This window comes from Nanorana parkeri, unplaced genomic scaffold (assembly GCF_000935625.1).
Source record: "Nanorana parkeri isolate BGI_ZX_2015 unplaced genomic scaffold, ASM93562v1 scaffold922, whole genome shotgun sequence".
Lineage (NCBI taxonomy): Eukaryota > Metazoa > Chordata > Amphibia > Anura > Dicroglossidae > Nanorana > Nanorana parkeri.
The window spans coordinates 386-24,031 of NW_017307190.1; the positions used below are offsets into that span (position 1 = coordinate 386).

At 40.3% G+C, this 23,646-nt stretch overlaps 2 protein-coding genes across 2 annotated transcripts in view; one reads left to right on the top strand and one right to left on the bottom strand.

Annotated features, from left to right (window-relative positions):
* Positions 1 to 1,325: 1,325 nt before the first annotated feature.
* Positions 1,326 to 22,035, bottom strand: CD3G (CD3g molecule). The gene is made up of 5 exons (XM_018566135.1): positions 21,948 to 22,035; positions 9,710 to 9,847; positions 6,923 to 7,054; positions 2,685 to 2,728; positions 1,326 to 1,400 (listed from the first exon to the last, which is right to left on the bottom strand). The coding sequence occupies exons 1-5, from the start codon at positions 22,033 to 22,035 to the stop codon at positions 1,335 to 1,337; spliced, it is 468 nt and encodes a 155-aa protein (XP_018421637.1). The 3' UTR covers positions 1,326 to 1,334.
* UBE4A (ubiquitination factor E4A) overlaps positions 21,939 to 23,646 on the top strand; it is a 38,659-nt gene continuing 36,951 nt past the window's right edge. The window contains exon 1 of the mRNA XM_018566170.1: positions 21,939 to 22,293. The gene's annotated coding sequence lies outside the window, so the exon portion shown is untranslated. The remainder of the gene's footprint in view (positions 22,294 to 23,646) is intronic.

Consider the following 23,646-nt stretch of genomic DNA (forward strand, 5'->3'; position numbering starts at 1 on the left):
GAATATATGCACGCATATATACGACTACTTGTGCGCAGGATTTTCACAGGTGAATATGTACCATTTGGAACCCATTCACAACAGCATATAAATGATGTACACATTTCGATTTGTGTGATTGGCATATATGTACTGTTATATTTTTGTGTGTGTAGATTTATCACTTTTATGATTTTGGCCAGGATGTTTGCATTGCTGTATGTGGATTAATTCTACTCACTTGATGCAGGATTTGAACCGGGGACATAGGTGTTGTGTGGCAGGTCCCCTAACCGCTCAGCCACTGGGCTTCCCTTTGCTGAAGGTTGTTGCACATCCCTATTGAATCCTCGGCATTTTAACACGCCATGCGCACGCGTTGGTAGTATTTATCAAGCATCTGTATAACCTGCATACGCTTCCGCGCCAAGCGTATACGCGCACGCGCGTGCGCAGTCGGCGTGTTTTTGCATGGCGTGTTTGTGAGGTTAGTAAATCAACCCCATACTCTGCTTCATCGGTATATGGAGAAAGGAGCATGATCCTAAAAAGATACTGCATAACATTTGTCTAACAGGTATTATATCCAATCTGTCCATACCCAAGCAAATGACAACCTACCTACAGTGTACTTTAAGATGCCCATGCACACGGTACCCACACATGACCCCAAGCACCTCTGAGGGGCCACAGGGAGATACAACCCACACAACACCCCCAAACAGTAAAGTTTAGCGGTAAAATAGAGAAATCAACCTGTAAACATTCATAAAAGGAATTTTCCTTTTTTTAAACTTTTTACAGGCTCATGGCTCTACTTGGCTTTGGACCTGTGAGTCACTCAGTTGGAAAGAGTAAGCAGATTAGGAGCTTCTACTTTACGCTAACTTTTCTGATCTTCAAGCTTGTTTTGGGCCCTTAGACAGATAGCTAGTATTTTCAGAAGAAGGTCGGCAGTGGGAGTCTCTATATTTTCTCTCAGTAAAAGTTTCTCTTAATCAGTGTTGTGCCAGTGTTATTATTAATGTGTATTATGTTTTTATAAATCCTGGTGTCTGGAATTGCTGCATGCCATAAAACTCCCAATTACATATATAGTATGCTATTTTCATTAAAAGATTACCCAGGGGTGTGACATGTGGCAGCACTGGCTTGTTTCCCTTAGCCCCCCCACCACCACCATCCTACATGTATGGTAATCGGTACACTCAGCTTGAGAAATAAGACTACTGGAAAAATTTGCTTTTTCAACAATTTAATTAGCTCAGAAAGACCAATACAAAACATGTTCCACTTTTCCTAAGTGACATTACAGCAAATATTCAGAATACACAGAATATTCAATTGTTACTTGATCAAATAGCATTTCTCTTACGCCCAGCTAACTGACTGTATTCCTCATTCCGACGCAGCCCTAGCTCCTGAGAAGAGAAATAAAATATCTCAAATAAGGCTGTAAACAGTTATCATGAAGTCTGTTTTAAAAATTATAATTCATTTCACTATAAACATTGTTTTAAATCACATCTAAAACCAACACTTTGTTTTATCCTGAATAGAGTTGGGATGGATTAAAAGCCTTTTTTTTTTTTTTTTTGCTGTCTTTGTCCCTAGGGGAGACTTTCCCCCCGTTTCCTATCCCAGAGACCCAACAGGAAGGGAAGGGAAAACTCACCAAAGTGAAGTAGAATTAACAATAGTTTTCTCCTCTATTGCTAATCTGATGACAATTGTAAAACTTTAGTTACATGCCTTCTGCCCTGGTGACGATGGCCACAGGACAAATAAGGACCTGCATCTGTTTACATCTGATTACACCAGACTAAAGGTGCCCATACACTGCTCAATTCTCGTACGAGAATCGCGGGAAATCCCGCGATCGTTCGAGAATCGAGCCGTGTGAACGAAGACATGCAACCGTTTCTACTGTACGGTCGCACGTCTTTTGTCTAAGGAGCACGCTAGAAAACCAGCCGAAAATCGTACAATTTTCGGCTGGTTTGAACGGTGCTCGGGAGACAAATGCCGAACGGGCAGGTGTGCGCACGCGCACACTGCCCGTTCAGCATTGCGGTCATCGGAAGCCCGCCCCTCAGGGGGGCGGGCTTGCGATGATCGAGAGTACGATCTGCCTGTCCAAGATGGGCAGATCGTACGTTTTTTTAATTACTTTACAACCATCGCAAGACTAAGGTCTTGCGATGGTTGTAAAGTGTATGGCCACCTTTACTCTAAGTCTGAAAAAAAACAGAACAGAGTTCTGTTTTGGTGGACCTGATAGATACGTTTTAAAAATGATGCCACTCACTGTAAATTCATTGTCAGCACCACATCAAAAATAATTCTACCCCATAAAAGGAAGAAAGATGTAACGGAGTAATGGACTGTAACTGCATGACCTATTCATAAAGTGTAGGAAAGTGAATACTAACATCCTCTGATAACACTTAAAAACCTTTGTGTGTTAGTTCTAAAGATTCAGACTAGAGGAGACACCTGGTGACTACAAAGACGATTTCACTGCAATGCAAGAAACTAAGACAACATTTCAAGAAGAAACAAGCATTTCCGTAGCGTGACTTGTTTGGTGAAATGTGCAGGAAGTGGCCAAACAGTAGAACAGGCAGCTGTTATCAAAGCAAGTTATAAGAAGGGAATATGTCATGAAATGCTTTGATAATGTATTGTCAACTAATCACACTTACTTGATATTCCTGGTCTCTGTCAATCAAATTCTGTTTGTCAGAAGCTGCAGAAAAACACATATGAAAGGAATAAATGACAAAAAGAGATATAGAGAAGAATCCTGCAGAGATGTTACTATGTATATTCCACAAATGTCAGTAATTATTGCTGGAAGTGTAGGATTTTATAGGGCATGTTTACACCCAATGCCTTTGGGTTGCGCTTGACGTTTTTTCCCAGTGAAGCCCAAACGCAAGACAAGGCAATTTGCCTTGTAAATGGAGGACACGGTTCACACCTGCGTTGTGGTGGTGTGTGCTTAAAAATAAGTACAGCATGCAAGCGCAACACAAGGAGACACAGTACAACCGCATCGCACTGTAATGAGCCCATGGAACTCCATAATGAAATGTCACTTGTGACATTTCAATAAATTTCTAACAAAAAAGTAAACAGTGCGATGCGATCAAATGCTGGTTACGTCAGCAGCTGTGTGGTGTAGCACGGCTGCTCGTATTAACGTGCCCTCAAGCAAGGAATAGAAGGACACTTTTCTCAATTTGTTAACAGATGGTTAGAGCCTGTGCCAGGTTTTTATTGCTGAGATAAAGAAAGTAATGATAGTGTAACACCACTGGGTTTAGAGTCCAAAAAGAGAATAATCCATAATCATGGTGCCATGGTGACTTTGCTTTCCCTTTCTGCTGCAGCGATCTAAAGATCCTCAGGTCATCATGTCCAATACGCAATGGACAAGGACAAGAGGACGCAGAGGGACACACCATTGCTGCAGTAAAAGAGGAGACAGGCTGGAAAGAGTGCTGTGACAGCCGGCCAGCTCTGAGGATCGGGCAAGCCTAACATTGTTTTCCCCCTCTAGCACCCATATGAAAATGAGCAGTTAACCGTTGCCGTGCGGGGGGTAGCTCCACTGCAAGGGTTAACAAAAGTTTTGCATGGAGTTCTTCTTTAAAGAATATTGAAGTTGACTTAGTTGACCTCTTCTTCTAAGAGTGCTAGTTCCCTGGCTCCTCCAATGATCCTAGACTTTCTGAGACACAGCTGGAACTAGTATGCAGACCAGGAATTGGTAGTGGCTAGTCACATTCAACTGGACTTGTTCCGTGACCACTGTCAGAATATCCAAACTGATTTTGGGTATTGACTGGCTGCAAGCTGTTTGCCCAAAGCTTTTCCAACCTGCTCCTTCGATCATCTGATTGAGGAATGCTGGGCAGAAGGGTGCTTATACAACTATCTCCTCCCGGCTCAGATCTGCAATCACAGCACCTGGGGTGGGGTGCTGCTGGGATTAAAATGCTGCAGGTATGTTAAGGTCCCCACACACCTTACGATAATCGTACGATAATCTCGGGAAATCCCGCGATTGTACGATTATCGTAAGGTGTGTGGAAGCCGTGCGACCTCTACTACTGTAAGGTCGCACGACTTTGAAATTACGGACATGTTCGAAAACCCGCCAAGCATCGTACGACGTTCGGCGGGTTTATGGCATGTCCGTACGATAACAGCGCACACTGCCCGTTCGGCATTGCGGTCATCGGAAGCCCGCCCCTAAGGGGGCGTGGCTTGTGATCATCGCAAGTACGATCTGCCTATGCAAGATAGGCAGATCGTACGTTTTTTTAAGTACCTTACAACCATCGCAAGACAAAAGTCCTGCGATGGTTGTAAGGTGTGTGCCCAGCCTTAGGGAGTGTGAGAGGCCAATTCAACATGAATGGGCTGCTTTAAAGTAAGACACCTTGAGACCCGATTCCCGCTGAGGGACATGAACAATTGTGCATTTTTCCGCGCAATTTCAAGCTGAGCGACATGAGCTACATTGAACTACATCGAGCTACATTGGACATTGTTTTGCGCTACGTAGTGCGACTTTTGGGAGGGACTTCGTCGCTGCTACATTGGGCTGTAACCAATCAAAATTGTCTTGATGTTACAACATTCCTTCCTTCCATATTGATGTGCAAAAGTAACACCTTTGTAGCATGATATCGCGCGACAAGGTCGTGCAATATCGCCGGTAATGCGCAACATTGAGCGACACCATTGATTCTATTGGGGCCCAATCTCGCAACATCCACGAAAAAATAGGTCAAGCTTGAGCGACGAGCTACAGGCAACATTGAGCTGTGAGATGTGAACAGCCCCATTGAAATGTATTGGACAAGCTACATTGAGCAACATTGCACGGAAATATGCGCGATTGTGGAGCGGAAATCGCACGACAAACCGCTCATTGTGAGCAGGGTCTGACACAGTGAAGTGGACAGGTCTTAATCCAGCCTAATCTATAGATTTGGGATGGGATGTGGTTGATGCAGGTTAACTGGGTTCTCATGTAGCAAATAACTCTTGTAACATACACCAAGTCTCTTACAACACACACTTAAAGTGGAACTGAATTGAAAAAGTGAAGATTTGCTATGTTATAGGGGGGCATCTAGAAATGTTATTTGTGGCTAAGCAGTCCCCAGAAAAATTTACCTTTGGTCGTCCAGAAAAGTAGCAGTTCTTTTCCTGGTATGTGAGGATGCCTCGTCCAGGGATCCCAAACTGAAACAAGTCATTTCAGGGAGGAGCCCTTCTCATTTCAGGGAGGTGCCACCTGTCAACCCGCCCTCCTCACCGCGGGGGGGTGCAACAACAAGGAAGAGAGCACCACCCTGAAATGATGGCAGATAGCAAAGAAGCTAATGCTTCCTTTGCTATCTGCTGTTTTTTTTTAGTGTTCTGACAGCTGCTGCCGTCAGGAAAAAAGCAAAACAAAAACAGCATAGGAACTAATAGCTAGATTGCTATTGGCTATTTCAATTTGCAATAGCCAATAGCAGACTAGCTATTGCACCCGCCCACTTCTGCTGCCAATCAGCAGAGGTGGACCTGAAGTTCTCCATCAGGTCCACCTCTGCTGACTGAGAGCAACAGAGGGTGGGTGCAATAGCCAGCTTGATATTGGCTTTTGCACATTGAAATAGCCGATAGCAATCTAGCTATTAGTTCCTATGCCTTTTTTTAAAAAAATTCTGACTGACGGCGGTTTCGATGTCAGAAAAAAAAAGTCAGCACGGAAAGGTTTACTCTGCTAATGTTTCTCTGCCGGGTGTCCAGGAGCCACTATCTAACAGCGGGAAACTCCCGGAACATCTGGGAGAGTTGAGATGTCTGCTAGTCTCTGTAATGCCGCCGGACCGCGTTCCCCTGTGACAGCGCCGGCTTCCTTGCGTTCCACTGTGGAACGCGGAAGCCGCTCGAGGTACTCGTGGCGCGGCGGCTGCGTTCCACGCTGGAGCGCGGAAGTCGTGCATTACGTGCAGACACTATTTAAGAGCATCAGAGAGGCAACATGGCGTTCCGAAATTGAGGTCAGAACGCCTGTTGCCTCCTGAACCTGCTACCTGTGCCAAACAAAGCCTTGGACCTGCTGCCACCCCGCTGTGCATTGGATGCCCACTGCTCTGCAACTCATTGCTGCAACACCCTGGACACTAACCGCAAGTACTGCTCCGATTGGAGCTTAGCTCACTGCAATACAAATCCTCATTGTTGTATGGACTGTCAGTGTTAGGTGGTAACCACGTCCTGGGATTCCTTTAGCAACCATCAGATACTATATAGTTTGTGCCTTTTTGTCAGTATTCAGGTTATGAAGTGGATAACCATTGTCTGATACTGTTCCTTTTTGCTTTGGCTGTGATGACCGAGTCTCAAATTCGCCGTTCAGATTGCGAGTGACGCCTGAGACTCAACCCTGAGTAGCCTTTTTGCAAAATACCCCTCCGCAGTTGTGATCCCCAACAAGTGTAATTTACGTGAGCCTGACAGTCTCATAGCTGTACATGTGCGATGTAAGATCTCAGGCACTGCTGCCTCTGACTGCTAGTCTCAGGAGATTTAATGATGTCTTCACTGTGCTGCTCACTGTTCAAATGCTGGAGGCTCTGACATAAGCAAGCAAAGCTCTGCCTCTAACAAGATGGCTACCTAACAGAAAACAAAAACAAGGCATGGTATTCCAGTACTGGGGCAAGATCACCTGCAGGGAGACCATAGGCAATACTGGTGACTAATCCTATGTCCTCTGTTTGCTTTTTTTAGGCTAAACTTTCAGTGTTCAGTTCCTCTTTATTGAAAGAAAGATCAATTGTCAATCATACACAGTGCATAGTTGTATAATGTGTATCTTGCATTACTTACATTACATTACAATACTTTATGCAAATTAAAATCGACAAACCTCTTCCAGGTCTTCGGGTCTCCGAGCCAGAAACAAAATATACAGCCATGGCAATAAGGCCAATCATGATGAAATCGGCAATTAAAAATCCACAGATTGTTCCAGCATCCAGTTCTATGCAGTTCTGACATTCTAACAAAAATAAGAACAAAGTCTGTATACAGTTTATGTATTTGTTTATTTCTTCATTTATTTTGTTAGGACGCAATGTGTATAGGAAAGAAGGGAAAAAGTGACTTTATTTGACTACAGTAGGACTACTGTATGGTCAGCATGTTTTGTTATTATTATTTCTGTGGGTTTGGATACACTTTGAAATGCTTTTGTAGAAGAGCTAGGATGCCAATCAGCATTTTAATGCTGTCTGTATTCCTGTATCAGAACTTCACTCACTTCCTGTCTGGTGAAAAAGTTGTCAGCAGTAAAAATCAGACAGGAGTTCTAATCCATTCACAATCTATCCAAGGCTAAAAGAAAGGCTGGGCACGTTAAGATATAAATATCTATAGTTTGTAATTCACAAGTTGCAAAAAATAAATGTAAAATGAGTTCAATTCTTTTTAGCTGAAAGAAAGAGCTTCAAGATGCTTATGTGGCAATGATTTTAGTCAACTGGGATAGTTTGTGTTAAAGGGGATGGTTAAGAAGGCAAAAACTATTTTCATCTGTTCCAATATGTAACAATAAGGCCTTTAAAAACATGGACTTCATCTTGTATAAGGGAAAAAATGTGGACTTCATTTTGTATAAGGAAAAAATGTGGGCTACATTTTGTATAAGGGAAAAAACATAGACTTGATCTTGTATAAGGGGAAAAAACGTGGACTTCGTCTTACATAAGGGAAAAAAGTGGACTTAATCTTATATAAGGGAAAAATGTGGACTTCATTTTATATAATCCCTAATTGGAACCTTGGATGAAGCCAGCCAATAAGGGGCTAATCTTTCCCCTGCCTTTTTTAACAACAAAGAAAACAAAGGTTAAAAAAAAGGAAAAGGAGCCAAGAGCTTTCTATTATTCATATGCAATATTTGAGATTTACCTGAAAACATTTTTTTTTATCCTGAGCATAATAAACAAAGAGAGAAATGTATAAAACCACTATATAATTCCCCTTTTACTTATAGATGATACAATTTCACATATTAAATTATAATCTTCTTACCGCATAGACGCTGTATTAAGCCCATTGGTGTAAATGAACCATTAAATGTTCAACATCACAAAAAAGACCAGGAAATGTGCGGACTCTATTTGGGGCTGGTAAGGCTGACATTTCCTGGTCTTTTTTGTGATGCTGAACATTTAATGTCGATATATTTGCTATAGAATTGTGGTTACTATCAATATTGGACAATTTATGGTGTTTTCTTTATAATCTCATTAGATTGCCTCCCCTACTGAGGAAGCGCAATATCTGTGCGAAAAGCTTTGAGAAACAATTCACACAATCCACTCCTTGGGTTTCAGTTAAGAAATTGTATTGTTGATACTCTTATCATGTTTTCCTAATTGATGCAATCAATATCTGATTTCCAATTATCAATAATTTGTTATTCTGATTCTTTAATCATGCTCTCCAATTGATGTAATCATTATTGTGTTTTTTGAATCATGTAATCAAGTACTTGTAGTACGTCTCAAATTATGTTAACCAGTTGACATCCGCGGTGTTAAACCCCCTTCCCATCCAGGCCATTTTTCAGTATTCAGCGCTGCGGTACTTTGACTGACATTTATTCCGTCCTGCAACGCTGTACTGAAATTAATTTTATACAATTTTTTAGGGACAGATAGAGCTTTCTTTTGGTGGTATTTAATCACCACTGGGGTTTTTATTTTTTACTATATTAAGGAAAAATTACCGAAATTAAAAAAAAAACAGTTTCCCCTATATTAAATGATAAAACATTTATTATTACCCAATTTTTTGGTAAAATATAAAAGACGGGGTCATGTTGGGTAAAAAGACACCAAACATGTCAAGCCTTAAAATTGCGTGCGCGCGCGAAACCTAAAAAATGGAGGGAGATCAGCAAGGAGCGGTCTCCCTTCCTCTTTCTCCTGACGCCCTCCCGAGCCGGTCCCAGGGGATCCCAGGATTGAAGTTGAGGGGTCGGGGCGTCTATATGTGAAACACCCAGTAACGGGTGTTTGCATTGGTCGGGTCTTTTCTGCCCGTGCGCGCCCGCTAGGGGGCGCGCGAGCAGAAAAAAAATGCCGTCTGGGGACGGCAACCCACCAATGCTGCAGTGCCGTCCGTCCGTTTTTTTACAACGGGCGGACGGCAAGTGGTTAAATATACCTTAAAACCAGGTATTGAGTGGATAATAGAGGCAATCAGCTCAATTTTATTATGGCTCTTTTCTACTATTAACTTTTTTTAAACAAAATCATGTATGTAACCAAATAAAATATATCTTGTTAGAAAAATTTGGAGTGTTTCCTAACTTGTCATTTTTTGGTGCATAAAAAGCCCCACTTTTTCTCTCAAAAATCTTTTTTTCTATCAGTAAATGGAGGTGCGGCACCTAATACCCTGGATCTGACCACCACTCTTCGTGTTTTATTTACTATCGTGTCAATATGGACTAAAATCTCTGAGGAATGTTTCCAACACCTTGTTGAATCTATGCCAAGAAGAATTAAGGCAGTTCTCAAGGCAAAAGGGGGTCCAACTCAAGTACTTGCAAGGTGTACCTAATAAAGCGGCCGGTGAGTGTATATATATAGATATATATAATATAATAAAAAAAAATAAAAGTAGTAACATCGTACATACTTACTTCTTACATACACATCAATAAACAATTCATCTGAAGTACTGCTATCTGAAGATGATTGCCGGCATGAATAGGTTCCACGAGGATCATTCCACACGGATCCTAAGTCCAGATTGCAACTTCCATATTCTTTTTGTTCACCTTCAGGTTTCCATGTACAATTTGTAAATGGACAATTCAAGGACAACTGATCATTTTTTTCGATAACTAGATAAAATAAAGATAATACATCTGTATTGACAAATGCAACTGATGGAATTACAAAATGCTTTCATTGGCATATTTGGAGGTTAAGTCATACCCTTTATTGGCTAACTTAAGTTAGTAAAGATGCAAGCATTCGGGTTTCCTTAGATCACTTCTTCAAGCTCTATACATTTCTGCAACCCATATAGTATTTAAAACATTTGATTACAAGATCATTGTCTTTTTACAGTTCAAAAGAAAGTCATCCTCTGTAAAGTGTCTTGAGAAGTAAAGCTGTGTTGGATTAACTTTCTGTGTTTTATGGGAGAGTTAAGCTGTCTGTGGATTGTGCTGATTCAGCAGCTGACCATATTGCTTGATGGATTGAGATCTAAAGGAGGTATGTCCATCCATGAAGCAACATTTGAAACAGAAAAGGCATCTTATAGCCTTACAAGGGCCATCAGACATGCATGCATAATTTGGCTAATCTCAAGCATAAGAACGCAGTTGACCACTCAGATACCAGGATCAGCTGGCCACTCTCAGGAATCAGGATTGGGTCTCCTGGAGCAGAAACATTATGCTTATCTGCATGTTCCTGTTCATGTTAATGGAGAGGGAAGGAGGAAAGAATTGGCTGATACTACCAGTACTGCTTATCTCAGGGGAGCTACAGGAAATGGGACAGGTTTTTCTAAGTTACCAAATCAGTTGTTTCCCTACGTAGTGGCTGGACAGTGGTGTCGGGGGCCTCTCATAGGTTAAGCTCATCACCCTGTGCAGCAAAAAATTCCCAGATTGGAGGACTGTTATCTCATACCTATGGTTATCTCATTGTAAATCTAAATGAAAAAGGTAATAGTGGTTTTAACCAATTCATGCCACTGACGTATGTCATACGTCGCTAGCAGTGGGCTTCTGTAAACGATGCATTCAAAAGCATCAGCACTGTGTTGGGCACACACACCAGTAGCCGTGCGGTGTAGCGCAGCTTCTGGTGTGAACGTGCCCTAAAAGTGGAAATAAAAATAGGTAACCTCAAGAGATGAAAATAGGGAGAAAAAAAACATTATTTTACTACTAGAATCTCAGCAATGTAGGATCATTTGGATTTGGTTGTTCCTGAAGGAACCACACCTTCTTTACCTTCTTTCCTTTTTCCCCTTTTCTTTTTCTCTTTCTTTTCTTTCTATAATGTTTTCTCTTTCTTTTTCCTATTCTCCTTCTTTTTCTGGGTACAATTGACCTCATTCCACTGTTTGGGTGTATGGCCTTCCACTGGCACCCCCCTTCATTCGTGTTACTCTTTTTGTATCTTTCATCTGGGACTGGTACATTCCAATAGTTCTATTATGCATGGCTTCCTGAGTAGAGTGCACTGAATGATTATGTCTATATGTACTTGTCCTACTATGAAATACTGTGAAATTGGATAATGAATCCTTATGGTTTTATTTAGTTTATGGCTCTGGTTGACTATCCTATATGCTCTTACAGGTGAAACTTGAATAATTAGAATATCGTGCAAAAGTAATTGCAGTAAGTGCTGCAAAAGGGGCCCAAACCAAGTACTAAGTACATATGCATGCTTGTACTTTTCAGAGGTCCGATATTGTTCTATGTACAATCTTTGTTTTATTGATTGCATGTAATAATCTACTTTTTTGAGGTTGTGGATTTGGGGTTCTTGGGGTTTTCATGAGCTGTAAGCCATAATCATCACAATTATGACAAATCACGGCTTCAATTATCTTGCTTTGCATGTAATGAGTCTATCTCATATATTAGTTTCACCTTTTAAGTTGCATTAGTGAAATAAATGAACTTTGCACGATATTCTAATTATTCGAGTTTCACCTGTATGTATGCCTACTTGCTCTGTGTTGAATGCATTTTTATATTGTTGATTGTAATATTGTTTTGTTGTTGAAAATTCCATAAACACATTGTAAAAGCAAAAATAAAAACATTTTGTTAAACACCCCATGTCTGTTCCAATTGGGCTGAAATGACAACCCTAGAGAAAACAGTGTTTCCTACGCCAAGAGCGTTCCAGTGTTCTCTACATGATCTCTTAACAGCTCTGAATTTACCATAATTTAATCTTTTCCCCCCATATATTTTAAAGGGAAATGTATAAAGCAGTGAATGTTACATTCACCAAACATTCACTGCAGGTGAATCAATTAGCACCATTTAAAACACATGCACCAGGAAGATTTACCTGCAGTGAATGTTTGGTGAATGTCACATTCACTGCTTTATAAATATACCCCTCATGTGAATGGAAAGAGAAAAAAAATCAGATCCTGCAATAGTGTTTCTCTTTTACTGCTGATATACAGTATTTGTCAATGATTCTACTGTATTGCAAATCACAGACATAGTGAGAGCTGAGGTCCCTATTCTCTGACCTTTCATTGCTATTATATTAGCATTTTTATACACCTTTTGCTGCATCCTAACGTTAAAAATAGGTAACCTCAAGAGATGAAGAGAGGGAGAAAAAAAACATTATTTTACTACTAAAATTTAGTAGTTTATCCAAGATTAATGGATGCATCCCTCACAAGTCAATGGTGCAGTGTCTTTGTGCAGGTTATTGCAGGCATTACAAAGAATTACTTGGTTAATCAATTGTAGTGAATGTCCAGCACATCAAGATTGGCAAGAGTGTGTGCATACCTCTAGGGAGAAATGCCTTTTCATAGATTTTGTTTCATAATGCTTTAAATTGGAGAAAAGCATGGCAAACCCACGTGTATATTTACATTGTCTTGAATGGATGCTTGGCTCTAATATGCTGTGCCATACGCTGGTGTAGCTGCTGTTTTGTTTCACCGACATACAGTTCTGAGCACTCCTCCCTGCACTGGACTGCCTACACAATGTTGTTCATCTTGTGTTTTTGCGTTGGATCTTTTAGGTGAACCAGCTTTTAGGATCTCTTAGGTGAAGCAGAAGAGATGTGATGTTTTTAAAAGACACCCCAGTTACATATGGGATGACCAGGCCCGGATTCCCCACAAGGCCACCAAGGCCAGGCTTCGGGGCGGAAGGAATTTTCTCTGTCCGGTGGTATAGAGTGCTGATGACTCCCAGTTTGTGATCCAGAGGGTGGTGGGAGTCAAATAGCAGGTACTGATCCTTGTGTAAAGTTAGTGTAGTAAGATCAATGGATGTCACTTAAACATTCTATAATATTGTCTAATGATAGCTCTTCTATAAGGGTAAATGATGCTTTCCTATGATTATAATAATTACAACTCAATACATACTGAAACTTCCAGTTATTGGATGTAAATTACTTAAAAATGTACAATAGCACAATAGTCACTTACCTTTAATTTCTTTGTTTTTGAAAGTGAAGATAAAAATAGATAGAGAGGGAGAGAAAAAAGAATCATATTATTTTATCTATCATCGTGGATTGGTACATTGACACATCAGAGTGTATATTTCTTTTATACTTAGAGCTCAATAGTTCTTTTTTTTTATGCTTTCCTGACTACAGTGTACTGAAGGATTATGTCTAGATGTACTTGTCATACTACAACATTTTGTACTATGAAATTGGATAATGGATTCTTATGGTTTTATTTCACCTATGGCCAGCGCCAGATATACTCTCTCTGCTGCCCCAAGGCCAGGTTCCTCAATGCGCCCGCCAAACCCCCCCCCCACCCCCACAATGGAGAATGGCAGACCTGCAGGCTGGATACAAGTGATCTCGGCGAGATCTCTTGTGCAAAACAAGTGACGGCTTCCCCACTGTACCTGTACATTTAGCTATGCTTGCCCAAATCAGGGCTAAATGTAAAAAACAACTACCCGCCCGGCGTCCGTAACTGCATGTTTCGAGCATCAGGAGATAGGAATTCCACACCCCTCCTACCCCTCTACTCCCTGCTGCCCCGAGACCGGGCCTTGGTTGGCCTTGTGGGAAATCCAGCCCTGCTTATGTCTCTAGCTAACTATCCTACTGTATATGCTCTTATGTATGACTACATGCTCTGTATTGAATACCCTTTCTATAATATTGGTTGTAACATTATTTTGTTGTTGAAAATTCAATTAACACATTGTAACAGAAAAAAAAATTAAACATTTTATTAAATGCCCCACATCTATTTCAATGGCACCTAAATGACAACCCAAGATTGTAACATTAGTGCTCCAGTTTTCTATATGTGACCTCTTAGCAGCTCCAGATTTTTTACTGAAATTATTTTTATTTTATCTTTTCACCCATAAATCTTAAAGGGACCTTTATAAAGCAGTGAATGTGACATTACCGCAATTTAAACACATGCACCAGAAAGATGTACCTGCACTGAATGTATTGTCACGTTGCTTCATAAATATACTCCTTAGTGTGAATGGAAAGAGGAAAAAAAATCAGACCCTCCAATGGTGTTTCTCTATATTACAGATGACTATTTGTCAATGATTCTACTGTATTGCAAATCACATACATAGTGATAGCTGATGTCCCTAGTCTCTGCGCTTTAAATGCTATTATATTAGCATTTTGATGAACCTTAAAGTAGACACTGTTAGTTTGTGTTTGCTGCATCCTAACGTTCAAGATTAATGGATGCATCCATCCCAAGTCAATGGTGTAGTCTCTGTGTACAGGTTATTGCAGGCATTAGATAGAATTACCTGGTTAATCAAATATCGTGAATGTCCAGCACATCATTGCATGATGCTTTAAATTGGAGAAAAGCATGTTGCTTGGGAAGTCCAAAACTCAGTAACTTGGGATAAAACGGGGGCATTGTTATAGTTATAAAAGACGTAGGGCACCCCTAGGCACTTCGATTACAATTTTGTGGGGCTGTACTTTTATAATCTAATAAGAAAAAATGTGAAGGGATTTCATTTCCTCCATATCTCCTTTTTATTGAAAGAGTAAAGTGCAGGTCAACAGAAACCAATGTTACAAAGAAGCCAGATTCTCTAATTCACTTAATAATCTACTTAAATAAGAATGATGCCATTAGTGCAGTTAGAATGGATGTACATGATACAAAAAAAGCATTTCATTACTGAAAGCAAGATGAAGTACAATTACCCACAACCACTGCTCATAAATTATATCCAACTTTTTCTGAATAATTCATTTTCATTGCGTAGATCAGAATGCGTTTCATTGCGTAGATCAAAATGAATACCATGCATTCATACATCACTAAGTTTACAAATGCTACAGCTAGAAGTCTTTATATATATATATATATGTTTGCACACAAGGTTCACATAACTTTCCCCCAGGATTTACACATTTCCCCAGTGGAATCCAATTCTAAATTGGGTGAAAGTTGTGTGTATCTTGAGTGGAATCATTTATAAATAGACTCCTCAGTGTAGTAAGATAATTGGATGTCACTGAAAAATACTAGAATATCGTCTTTTAACTTAAATGATAGGTCATAATGGGCACGCAGTAGTCTTATCAAGAGTGAAGGATGTTTCTGGATTTGATCATAGCAAACATTCAGTTACATACACACTGACAATTCCAATCATCAAGCGTCAGTTACCTAATAATATATACAGTATCAGTACAATAATCACTTACCTTTTTTTGCATCTTTAAAAGTGGAGATAAAAGTAGATAATCACAACAGATGAATAGAGGGAGAGAAAAAAAAAACAAGATATTATTTTCATGCACATTTAAGATCTCAGAGATATGCGGCACTGTGGCAGCTATTGATGTGCCTGTTGCTCGGGGACAGGTTTGTAATTCGTATTTGCTTAATCATGATATTGAATAAAACTCCTGTGCAACTTATTTTGTTTACTTGACAAAAATGACAACAAATATTGTTATAAACAACATAAACATTAATACTACCATTGTCTAGTCCAATGGTACTCCAATGAAAACCCAAGAGGCATTGTTCAGCCCTCCTGTGTTCTATACCTGACTTCCTAGCAGCCATGGCTTTCTAATGAAATTACTTTTATTTTACCTTGTCACCTCTAAACTTTAATGTGAATAAACAATAGAAGATAAAATCAGACCCGCAATAGTGTGTTACTCTGTGTTACTATTGGCATATTTTCTGCTTTTTCCACTGTATTGCAGTTCCCTGACACAGCGTTGGATGAGGTCAAAGTCTTTCAGTGCCACTATGTTACCATTTTATTTTTTTTTCCTTATACAAAAATCAACTGCAGGCTACTAGCAAATTAAAAAACAATGTTTTAATACATTTATAATACCGTATGTCAGCCACTTTATCTGCACAGTTCGTATAGCCTTTGCTAATCATATTCTCCACTGCTATTAATGTTATCAGCCAGTGGACCAATATCTTATATTCTGAACCTATATCTTATACAATGGCTGTATGCAATATTTTTAAATACTAAGGTAAAAATGTATTGCATTATGACGCACATACATACCTTGTGAGGCAATTCCTGTAAATCCCAAAGTGAAAATGATCCAACAAAGTGCAGCCTTAGGGTATACCATATTGTTTAGACCGTGAGTTCGTTAATTCGGTAAGAGAACTTGTTATGCTGTGTATGCACAGAATCAAACAGCAGAGGGTATGTTTTTTTGTTTTACTGCATCAAACCACAGCCTTCCTGTGCTCTTTTCTTCCACGGGTTAAAGTATCACCAACAGAGTTGCACACCAAACTATATGACAAACTAGACTTCTATAGGCATAATTTCGATAAGCTTATGTAAAGTCACAACATTTATTTCTGTCCAAAGTTGCAGTAATTGTTCACCATGATCGTGTAGTGATGATGAGCACATTATTATTATTATACAGGCTTTATATAGCGCCAACAGTTTGCGCAGCGCTTTACAATATAAGGAAGACATTACAATCACAATACAATTCAAGACAAGATGGCAAGGAGGGCCCTGCCCGTGAGGGATTACAATCTAAAAATCCCAAAGATTCTCAATAGGATTAAGGTCTGGGCTCTGTGGTGGCCAATCCATGTGGGAAAATTATGTCTCATGCACCCTGAACCATTCTTTCACAATTTGAGCCCGATAAATCCTAACATTGTTATCTTAGAATATGCCTGTGCCAACAGGTTCTTTCAGTATATTCAGGTAGGCAGCTGACGTAATTTTTCGAGGAACATACCGTTGCTAAACCTAGACCTGACCAACTGAAGCAACCCCGGATCACAACACTTAGAACTTAAACCAATAGAAGGCTCTTAAATATTTGCTTAGCTAAGTCCAGGTGGTGACTTTTTTTTTGGGCCAGGTAGATCTTACCCCCAAAGAATACTCTGATTGTATTGGGCCCTCCTAGCCTGTCTAGAGTAGACTAGAGTTCCATAGCTGCCCTAAAGCAGTTATCAAACCACCAATAGGGATTGATTAACTGACATCCACACTGTTGAACTTTTGCTTTCAGAAATGTATTCAGCAAGCTTCCAGCAGGTTCCCTCAAAGATTTATACCCTCTATCAGCAAGCACCACTAGAAATAAATCTCCTAGTGGTTAGTCAGGTCAAAAATATGCATAACTCAGCATTCTTGTATCTTCTTGCTCTATTGCCAGGGATACACCCCAGCAGCATGCAAAAGCAAACAATAACACTGAGTTTAGGAAAACCTGTAGAAAGCTGAATAGTCAATCCATGTTAGGCTAATTACAGCCCAGCAAAGCTAATTTGAAGAATCACTCCTTCTTAGGGCAGAGTATCTACATATACAAGAAATACAAGCCACACATGAGTGCAATGACTAAAAACTGATGCGCTGGACAGCATAGCATTAACTCTTGATGTGCAGGTTCAGGTCGGCATGTAGCCACATGCAGCCACTTCCAATCTAATTGGGGTGTACAGATGGATGGATGCAATTTCAGGCTGCACCTGTCCCTCCTGGGGAACGCGTCTCTGCACAGGCATATAGATATGCATGCCTGTGTAAATGAGGCCTTAGAGAAACTTCCTTTCATTACCCCACCTTTAGAGGGATTGGATGACTTCCTTAATTAAAGACAACTTAGCCTTAGAGTTGACAAGACCTGCCTTGGTCACCAGTGGTTTTCCAGTTATCATAATAAAACTAGATACATGACTTTGTTATACCAGACCTCTGTAGGTGGAAATACTGTACTTAAAGAGGAACGTTAGCAATATCTTTAAAAAACAACTTACACACCTTTAGAAATGTTTAGTAATGACAAATCTACAAACACATACTTCTAGATAATGTCAGGCTTTGTATTCTTTGCATGCCTTATTTCTCTTTTCTTTCTCAGTCTTCTGGCAGTGGCCATGTTAACTAAGGGCAGATTACTAGCTCTCCATTTACTTCCTGGAACTCTGGCACATGTGACTAGGACATATGACCATGCACATCATCTCAGGGGAGGAAAATGCCTTTCCCTGAGATCTCATGAGATTACAGATGAGATTTCCCAGCAATGCTCTGCTGATGTAACCTTCCCTGGATGCAATGTTTTGGCACTTACAGTAGATCATTTGTGAAGGAACTGGACCAGGAAGTAGATGAACTCTATTTGTAAGTAAATGAAAAACAAGTTTGTTTATCTAATGAATGTAAGATTTTAAATCAGCATGCAGAGCTGCATGCTGTTGTTTTTTTTAGAAATGGGGGTAAAGGTCAACTTTAACTTATATTTATTTGTCAACAGCCAAGTAACAGATTCCTACCCTGCACAGACATCTAACAACTAACTATTACAGTTGGTCCAATCTGCTATAATTCTCCCTTGAGGAATCTCACAAGTCCCATTAAACCTTATCCTTATGATATCTCACAAATGCATCAGGAGACTTCAAAATCCATACCAATATAGGAGTGGACATTTTATAGCATATATATTATAATATAAATTGCTACTGGACTATTGATAAAAACTCTACTTCTTTACACATATAACACCAAAAAATACATGATGCAGGACTATGCTTTATTTATGCAACTCAACCCTTTGAAAGCAGCCAAAAAAAGCCAAGAATTGGAACATGTTGTGGGCAAAATTAGTACTTACTATGCAACTTAGCTTTGGGATTTGACAAAGCAATCACTTATTCATAATGTTTCAATCCCAAATAACTTAAGAACAATATGAAAAGAATAGCAACCTACTTGCTTTCTATGTTGGCTGCCATCAACATTCTACTGTTAATGTCTCCATCAGGATAACCAACAAATGAATAATGCATTAGTGGAATACTATCAATCTCTGTACTCCTTCGTAGTAAGGTATTTTACAGAGAACCTGACAATCTTTCTTGAGGTAATTACTCTTCCATAACTCATATGAGGGCACCAGAGCTTTTCATTAGCCGGAGGCACTCTGAAAAAGAAAACTGCAAGAGCTAGTCTAGCAAACTAGAAAAACTCCAGCAGTGAACAACCAACCAGCCGAACTATATTTACTGCAATATAACCCTTTTCTGGGATCACCTGTCCTCCAGTGATTCAATGTTCCTGTGCTCCTGTCCATGCTAGCCTTTGGACATAAAGGTACACTTAACGCAGAAGCTAAGCCTTAAAAATGCATTCACATAGCTTAACTATTAACAAAAATGTATCTTGTTTGTGTATCACTCAGTTGTAGATCCTCAAATCATCTCTGAATTGGTGCTGACACTGTCCTTCCTTCTGGAGGCTGGCTACTTTTGTTCCCCATGGTCCCTGTGTGTGTTGTAAAGTAGTCACCGCTCCAAGATCATTCCCATTATGGACTACAATTTCATGTTTAGTTTACTAATTTGTATTGAAAGTGTAGCCCATCTTGAGAGTTAGCTCAGAGATTCCAAAATGAAGGACAGTGTCAGCACCAATTCAGAGATGTTCTACAGCCAAGTGAGGCACAAAAAAGCTACATTTCTGTTAATGGGGTAATTTCATGCATTTTTAGGATTTCATTCCTGAGTTTAGTGCCACTTTAAATACTTCCTGCATTACGGACATGGAACACATATTCAGGTAGCCCTAATACTATAATTCTGGACAAAGCTAGATGTCTCTTCCATGGATTTGAAGGGGGGAAAACAGGGTCTGAGCGGAAGGAAGCTTTGCACTTACAATTTAGAAACCGAGCCATCCCTATTTAAATGTATATAACTACAAGATAGGCATTCAGTGATCGAGTGGTCTCAAGGGGCTGGTCCCTTATTTATACTCCCAATTTTGCATTCTAAATTTCAAACCTCCTCTTATGGTCAGATCTAAGGGCCAAGTCATCATGCCCAGCTTCACCATCAGTTAATAATGGACTGATCCAATTGTACATTACTCACTAGACTTATCTAACCTCAGTTTGTCTCCACAAAATGGGCCAAGTGGTTACTTCCAATTGTATACATTGTACTCAACTTTAAGCTGACTTGACTGTTCATCTAACATAGAGTTGACTAGTGATTTTTGGAAACAAATAACTACCTTACTTACCACTTTATTGGACCCACCAATACATTGTGCCCCTGAAATATGTACTGTATCTTTGGCCTACCAGATGAAGAAACTTTGCCACAATATAACAGAATATTTTTTATGAGAGACTTTATTCCCGGTCCATAAAGCCATTACTATTAAATAGATAATTTCCCCTCCCAATGTGAAATTCCAATCAACCAGATCATCCCCTATGAGAAAGTTATCTATGTGAAAAGATATGGTTCAGCTATATTTCATAAAAACTGGGACCCCTGGTGTGAACCCAACTTACTCTAGATTCAGTGTAAGTACCCCGTGGTCCATTGTATAACGCGTGTACTGATCCATTTTGTATTCTATGTAGTCTCTGTTACTTTAATACGGTATGTAAATGATTCAAGTGACACTTTCTTTGTTAAAGATTTTATTTTATTGAGTATTTTAACTCAAGAAAAGCTTTTACTGACCTCTGTACAAGTATGCCATGCAATGAATCATGTCTTCATCTTTAGAGCCAAAGGACATCTCACCGCTCCAATTCCTTAGCCACCTTCAGGACTCCCCAGGTGCTGGTCTAATAGGTGCGTCTCCACCTTGGAATGCAGCAGTATACGAACAGACCTTTGTTGGCATTTGTTGCTTTATACACTTTCATTCACTGATATACTGGATTTGCTGTGAATTTCAATAAAGTATGCAGTATTGGAATTCTCTGGATAGTGCGGTTTGTTCGTATACTGATGTCTTCATCTTGTTTCAATAAATGCTGTACTTACAATACACAGAGTTAAAAAAGTAAAAACAACCAGTGAAATAATGTGAAGGGTGAAAAATGTAGCAATTATTTATGGCAGTAACATAGTACATTTATTCATACAGCTCTATACACCAGAGATTTTTTAAAAAAAGGAACAATAACATAAATGCTTATGATAAGCTTACGATGTGTTATATACACACAATCAGAAGTCGTATCTATTTGAGAAATGCAATAAAATACCTGTTGATCATGTCAGAGCTGTCCTGTGTCCTCTGATTGTGCAATCTCAAAAACTGGACTACAGAATGACTTGATTTATGTTGTAAACACCCGAAAGGGAAGTGGTTGAGCAGTTTAGCAAAATATTCTGGGCAGGGCCGACACCACCCGGCCCACAAAAATGCTGTGTGCCCTAAGCCCATATCAATGTAAGGAAGGGGGATCCACAGTGACCACCAATTTAAAGGTGATTCTACACTGCCCACCAATGTAAGAGGGGACTCTACAATCATCATCAATGTATGGGGGGATTCTACACTGACCACAAGTGTAAGGAGGTATTCTACAGATCACCAATGAAAGGGGGATTCTACAATGTAAGGGAGACCATACATTAAAAATGATGTACTCAGCGCCGAAACTAGGGGGGGGGGTCGTGCCGCCAGCATGTCCAGTACAGATCCAGTGTGGAAACACGATGGCGCCGCGGCATCAGCTCTCCTCTCTCGGCTGCTCAGACATTTTGGTGTCACCTCTGCAATGGTGTCACCCCGCACACACAGAGGGGAGATGGAGGTCTCGGACAGGCTGTATGTGATGGATGGACCGAGTACACCCACACCCCGATCTCCACCACTGACCACGCTACAAGTAAACACGTACACCACGTGACCAGCGCGCTGTCAACTCTCCTGCTGACGTCAGCAGAACGTAGAGCTCGGAGGTTCCTCATGCATGGAGCTACGGACATTTCTGGAGACCGAAAGGAACACGGAGCCCCGCCGTAGCGCTTTTTTTGTCAGTTGTCATCACCCGCGTTTGTAAACATTCTGGGCACGTGACCCTGAAGTCCAGTCTCGGATCTCGCGAGGTTACACTCTGTGCGGTGAGTAGTGCAACTCCAGCCATTTTCATAGCTCCATGCCGGTGTACGGCGCAGCTGCCGGGGGACCGGAGAAGAGCGGAAGTGTCAAAGAGGCGGAAACGTCGAGTCACAGGCTCGGAGGAGGTATGTGTAATATAGGCAGCGGATCTATGATAACAGCTGCTTACTGCTCTATGTGTGTCCATTACATGCAATAGACGTGTGTGTGTACCCTATATGACCATATGTATGTGTGTCTATTACATGGAATAGACCTGTATGTATGTGTCAGTGTGTATTCTGTATGATCATATGTATCTGTGTCTATTACATGGAATAGACCTGTATGTATGTGTCAGTTTGTCCCCTGTATGATCATATGTATGTGTCCATCACATGTTATAGACCTGTGTGCATGTGTCAGTGTGTGTTATGTATGATCATATGTATGTGTTGAAGAGGTCAGCCATATGTCAATCATCTTGTCTGCTTTTGCTATTGACTTCATTGCCTGCCATCATGCAGCTGTATACATGGAGGAGGTTGTAAACATTCCATTAGGAAGCAGCAAGATGGAGGATGTTGTGTACATCTTCTGGGCATTGGTGATAATATAGGATGGCGGATAGGAGTGAATCTATTATTATCTTGTTCCTGCAGCCACTTGTGTGTAAAGAGCCCATGGAGGATCGGTATACAGAAATACTTATTGATTGCTCTGTGTGCGGATGGAGTACTATTATATTTATTGCAGGTATTTATAATGCTGACATTGACGCAGTGCCTTACATTCTGTACATTCATGTCAGTCCATTCCCCCCCGAGAAAATCTGGCCATACATTTTTATATGTCTGCGGGCTGAACCAGAGAAGTGCTGGCTATTGTATTCAAGCAGAAGTTTGGGTGAGGTGATTACCACAGTGATTATCAGATCAGAGGTAAAAAGTCTTACCAGGGCCCAGATAGTCCGAGTGATTATCAGATCAGAGGTAAAAAGTCTTACCAGGGCCCAGATAGTCCGAGTGATTATCAGATCAGAGGTAAAAAGTCTTACCAGGGCCCAGATAGTCCGAGTGATTATCAGATCAGAGGTAAAAAGTCTTACCAGGGCACAGATAGTCCGAGTAATTATCAGATCTGTCGCTCTGATGAAGGATCCCTGTGTGGACCGAAACGTTAGCACCGTATGACAGTATGTGACATTGGGTATTGAATAAACATATCAATACTTTAAAAACCCTTATTATTATAATATAATCTAACACATATTCCAGGGACGTGAAGAATCTAAAATGGTGAAAGGGTATAATGATGAAAAGAGAATCCATTTCTCTGAAAACAGTTCATCCCCCTCCCTATACTTTTATTTAATTCAGAACCCCAACAGCGGCAGATATTTAAACACCACCTACTCTAATAATCGGGTTAGAATTTCCACCCTAACTTGTCATCTGTATGTTTGATGTCTACGTTATATTCATTTATGAAAGCGTGGG

Bases quoted from the DNA above. Each gene is read 5' to 3' on its own strand.
- CD3G (XM_018566135.1), bottom strand. From the start codon at position 22,035: ATGTCCGTAGCTCCATGCATGAGGAACCTCCGAGCTCTACGTTCTGCT. The intron at 9,848-21,947 runs GTACGTGTTTAC...GGAAACCTGAAG, and splicing joins CAGCGCGCTGGTCACGTGGT to GTGAACAAAAAGAATATGGA. The intron at 7,055-9,709 runs GTAAGTATGTAC...TATTTTTGTTAG, and splicing joins TATTGATGTGTATGTAAGAA to AATGTCAGAACTGCATAGAA.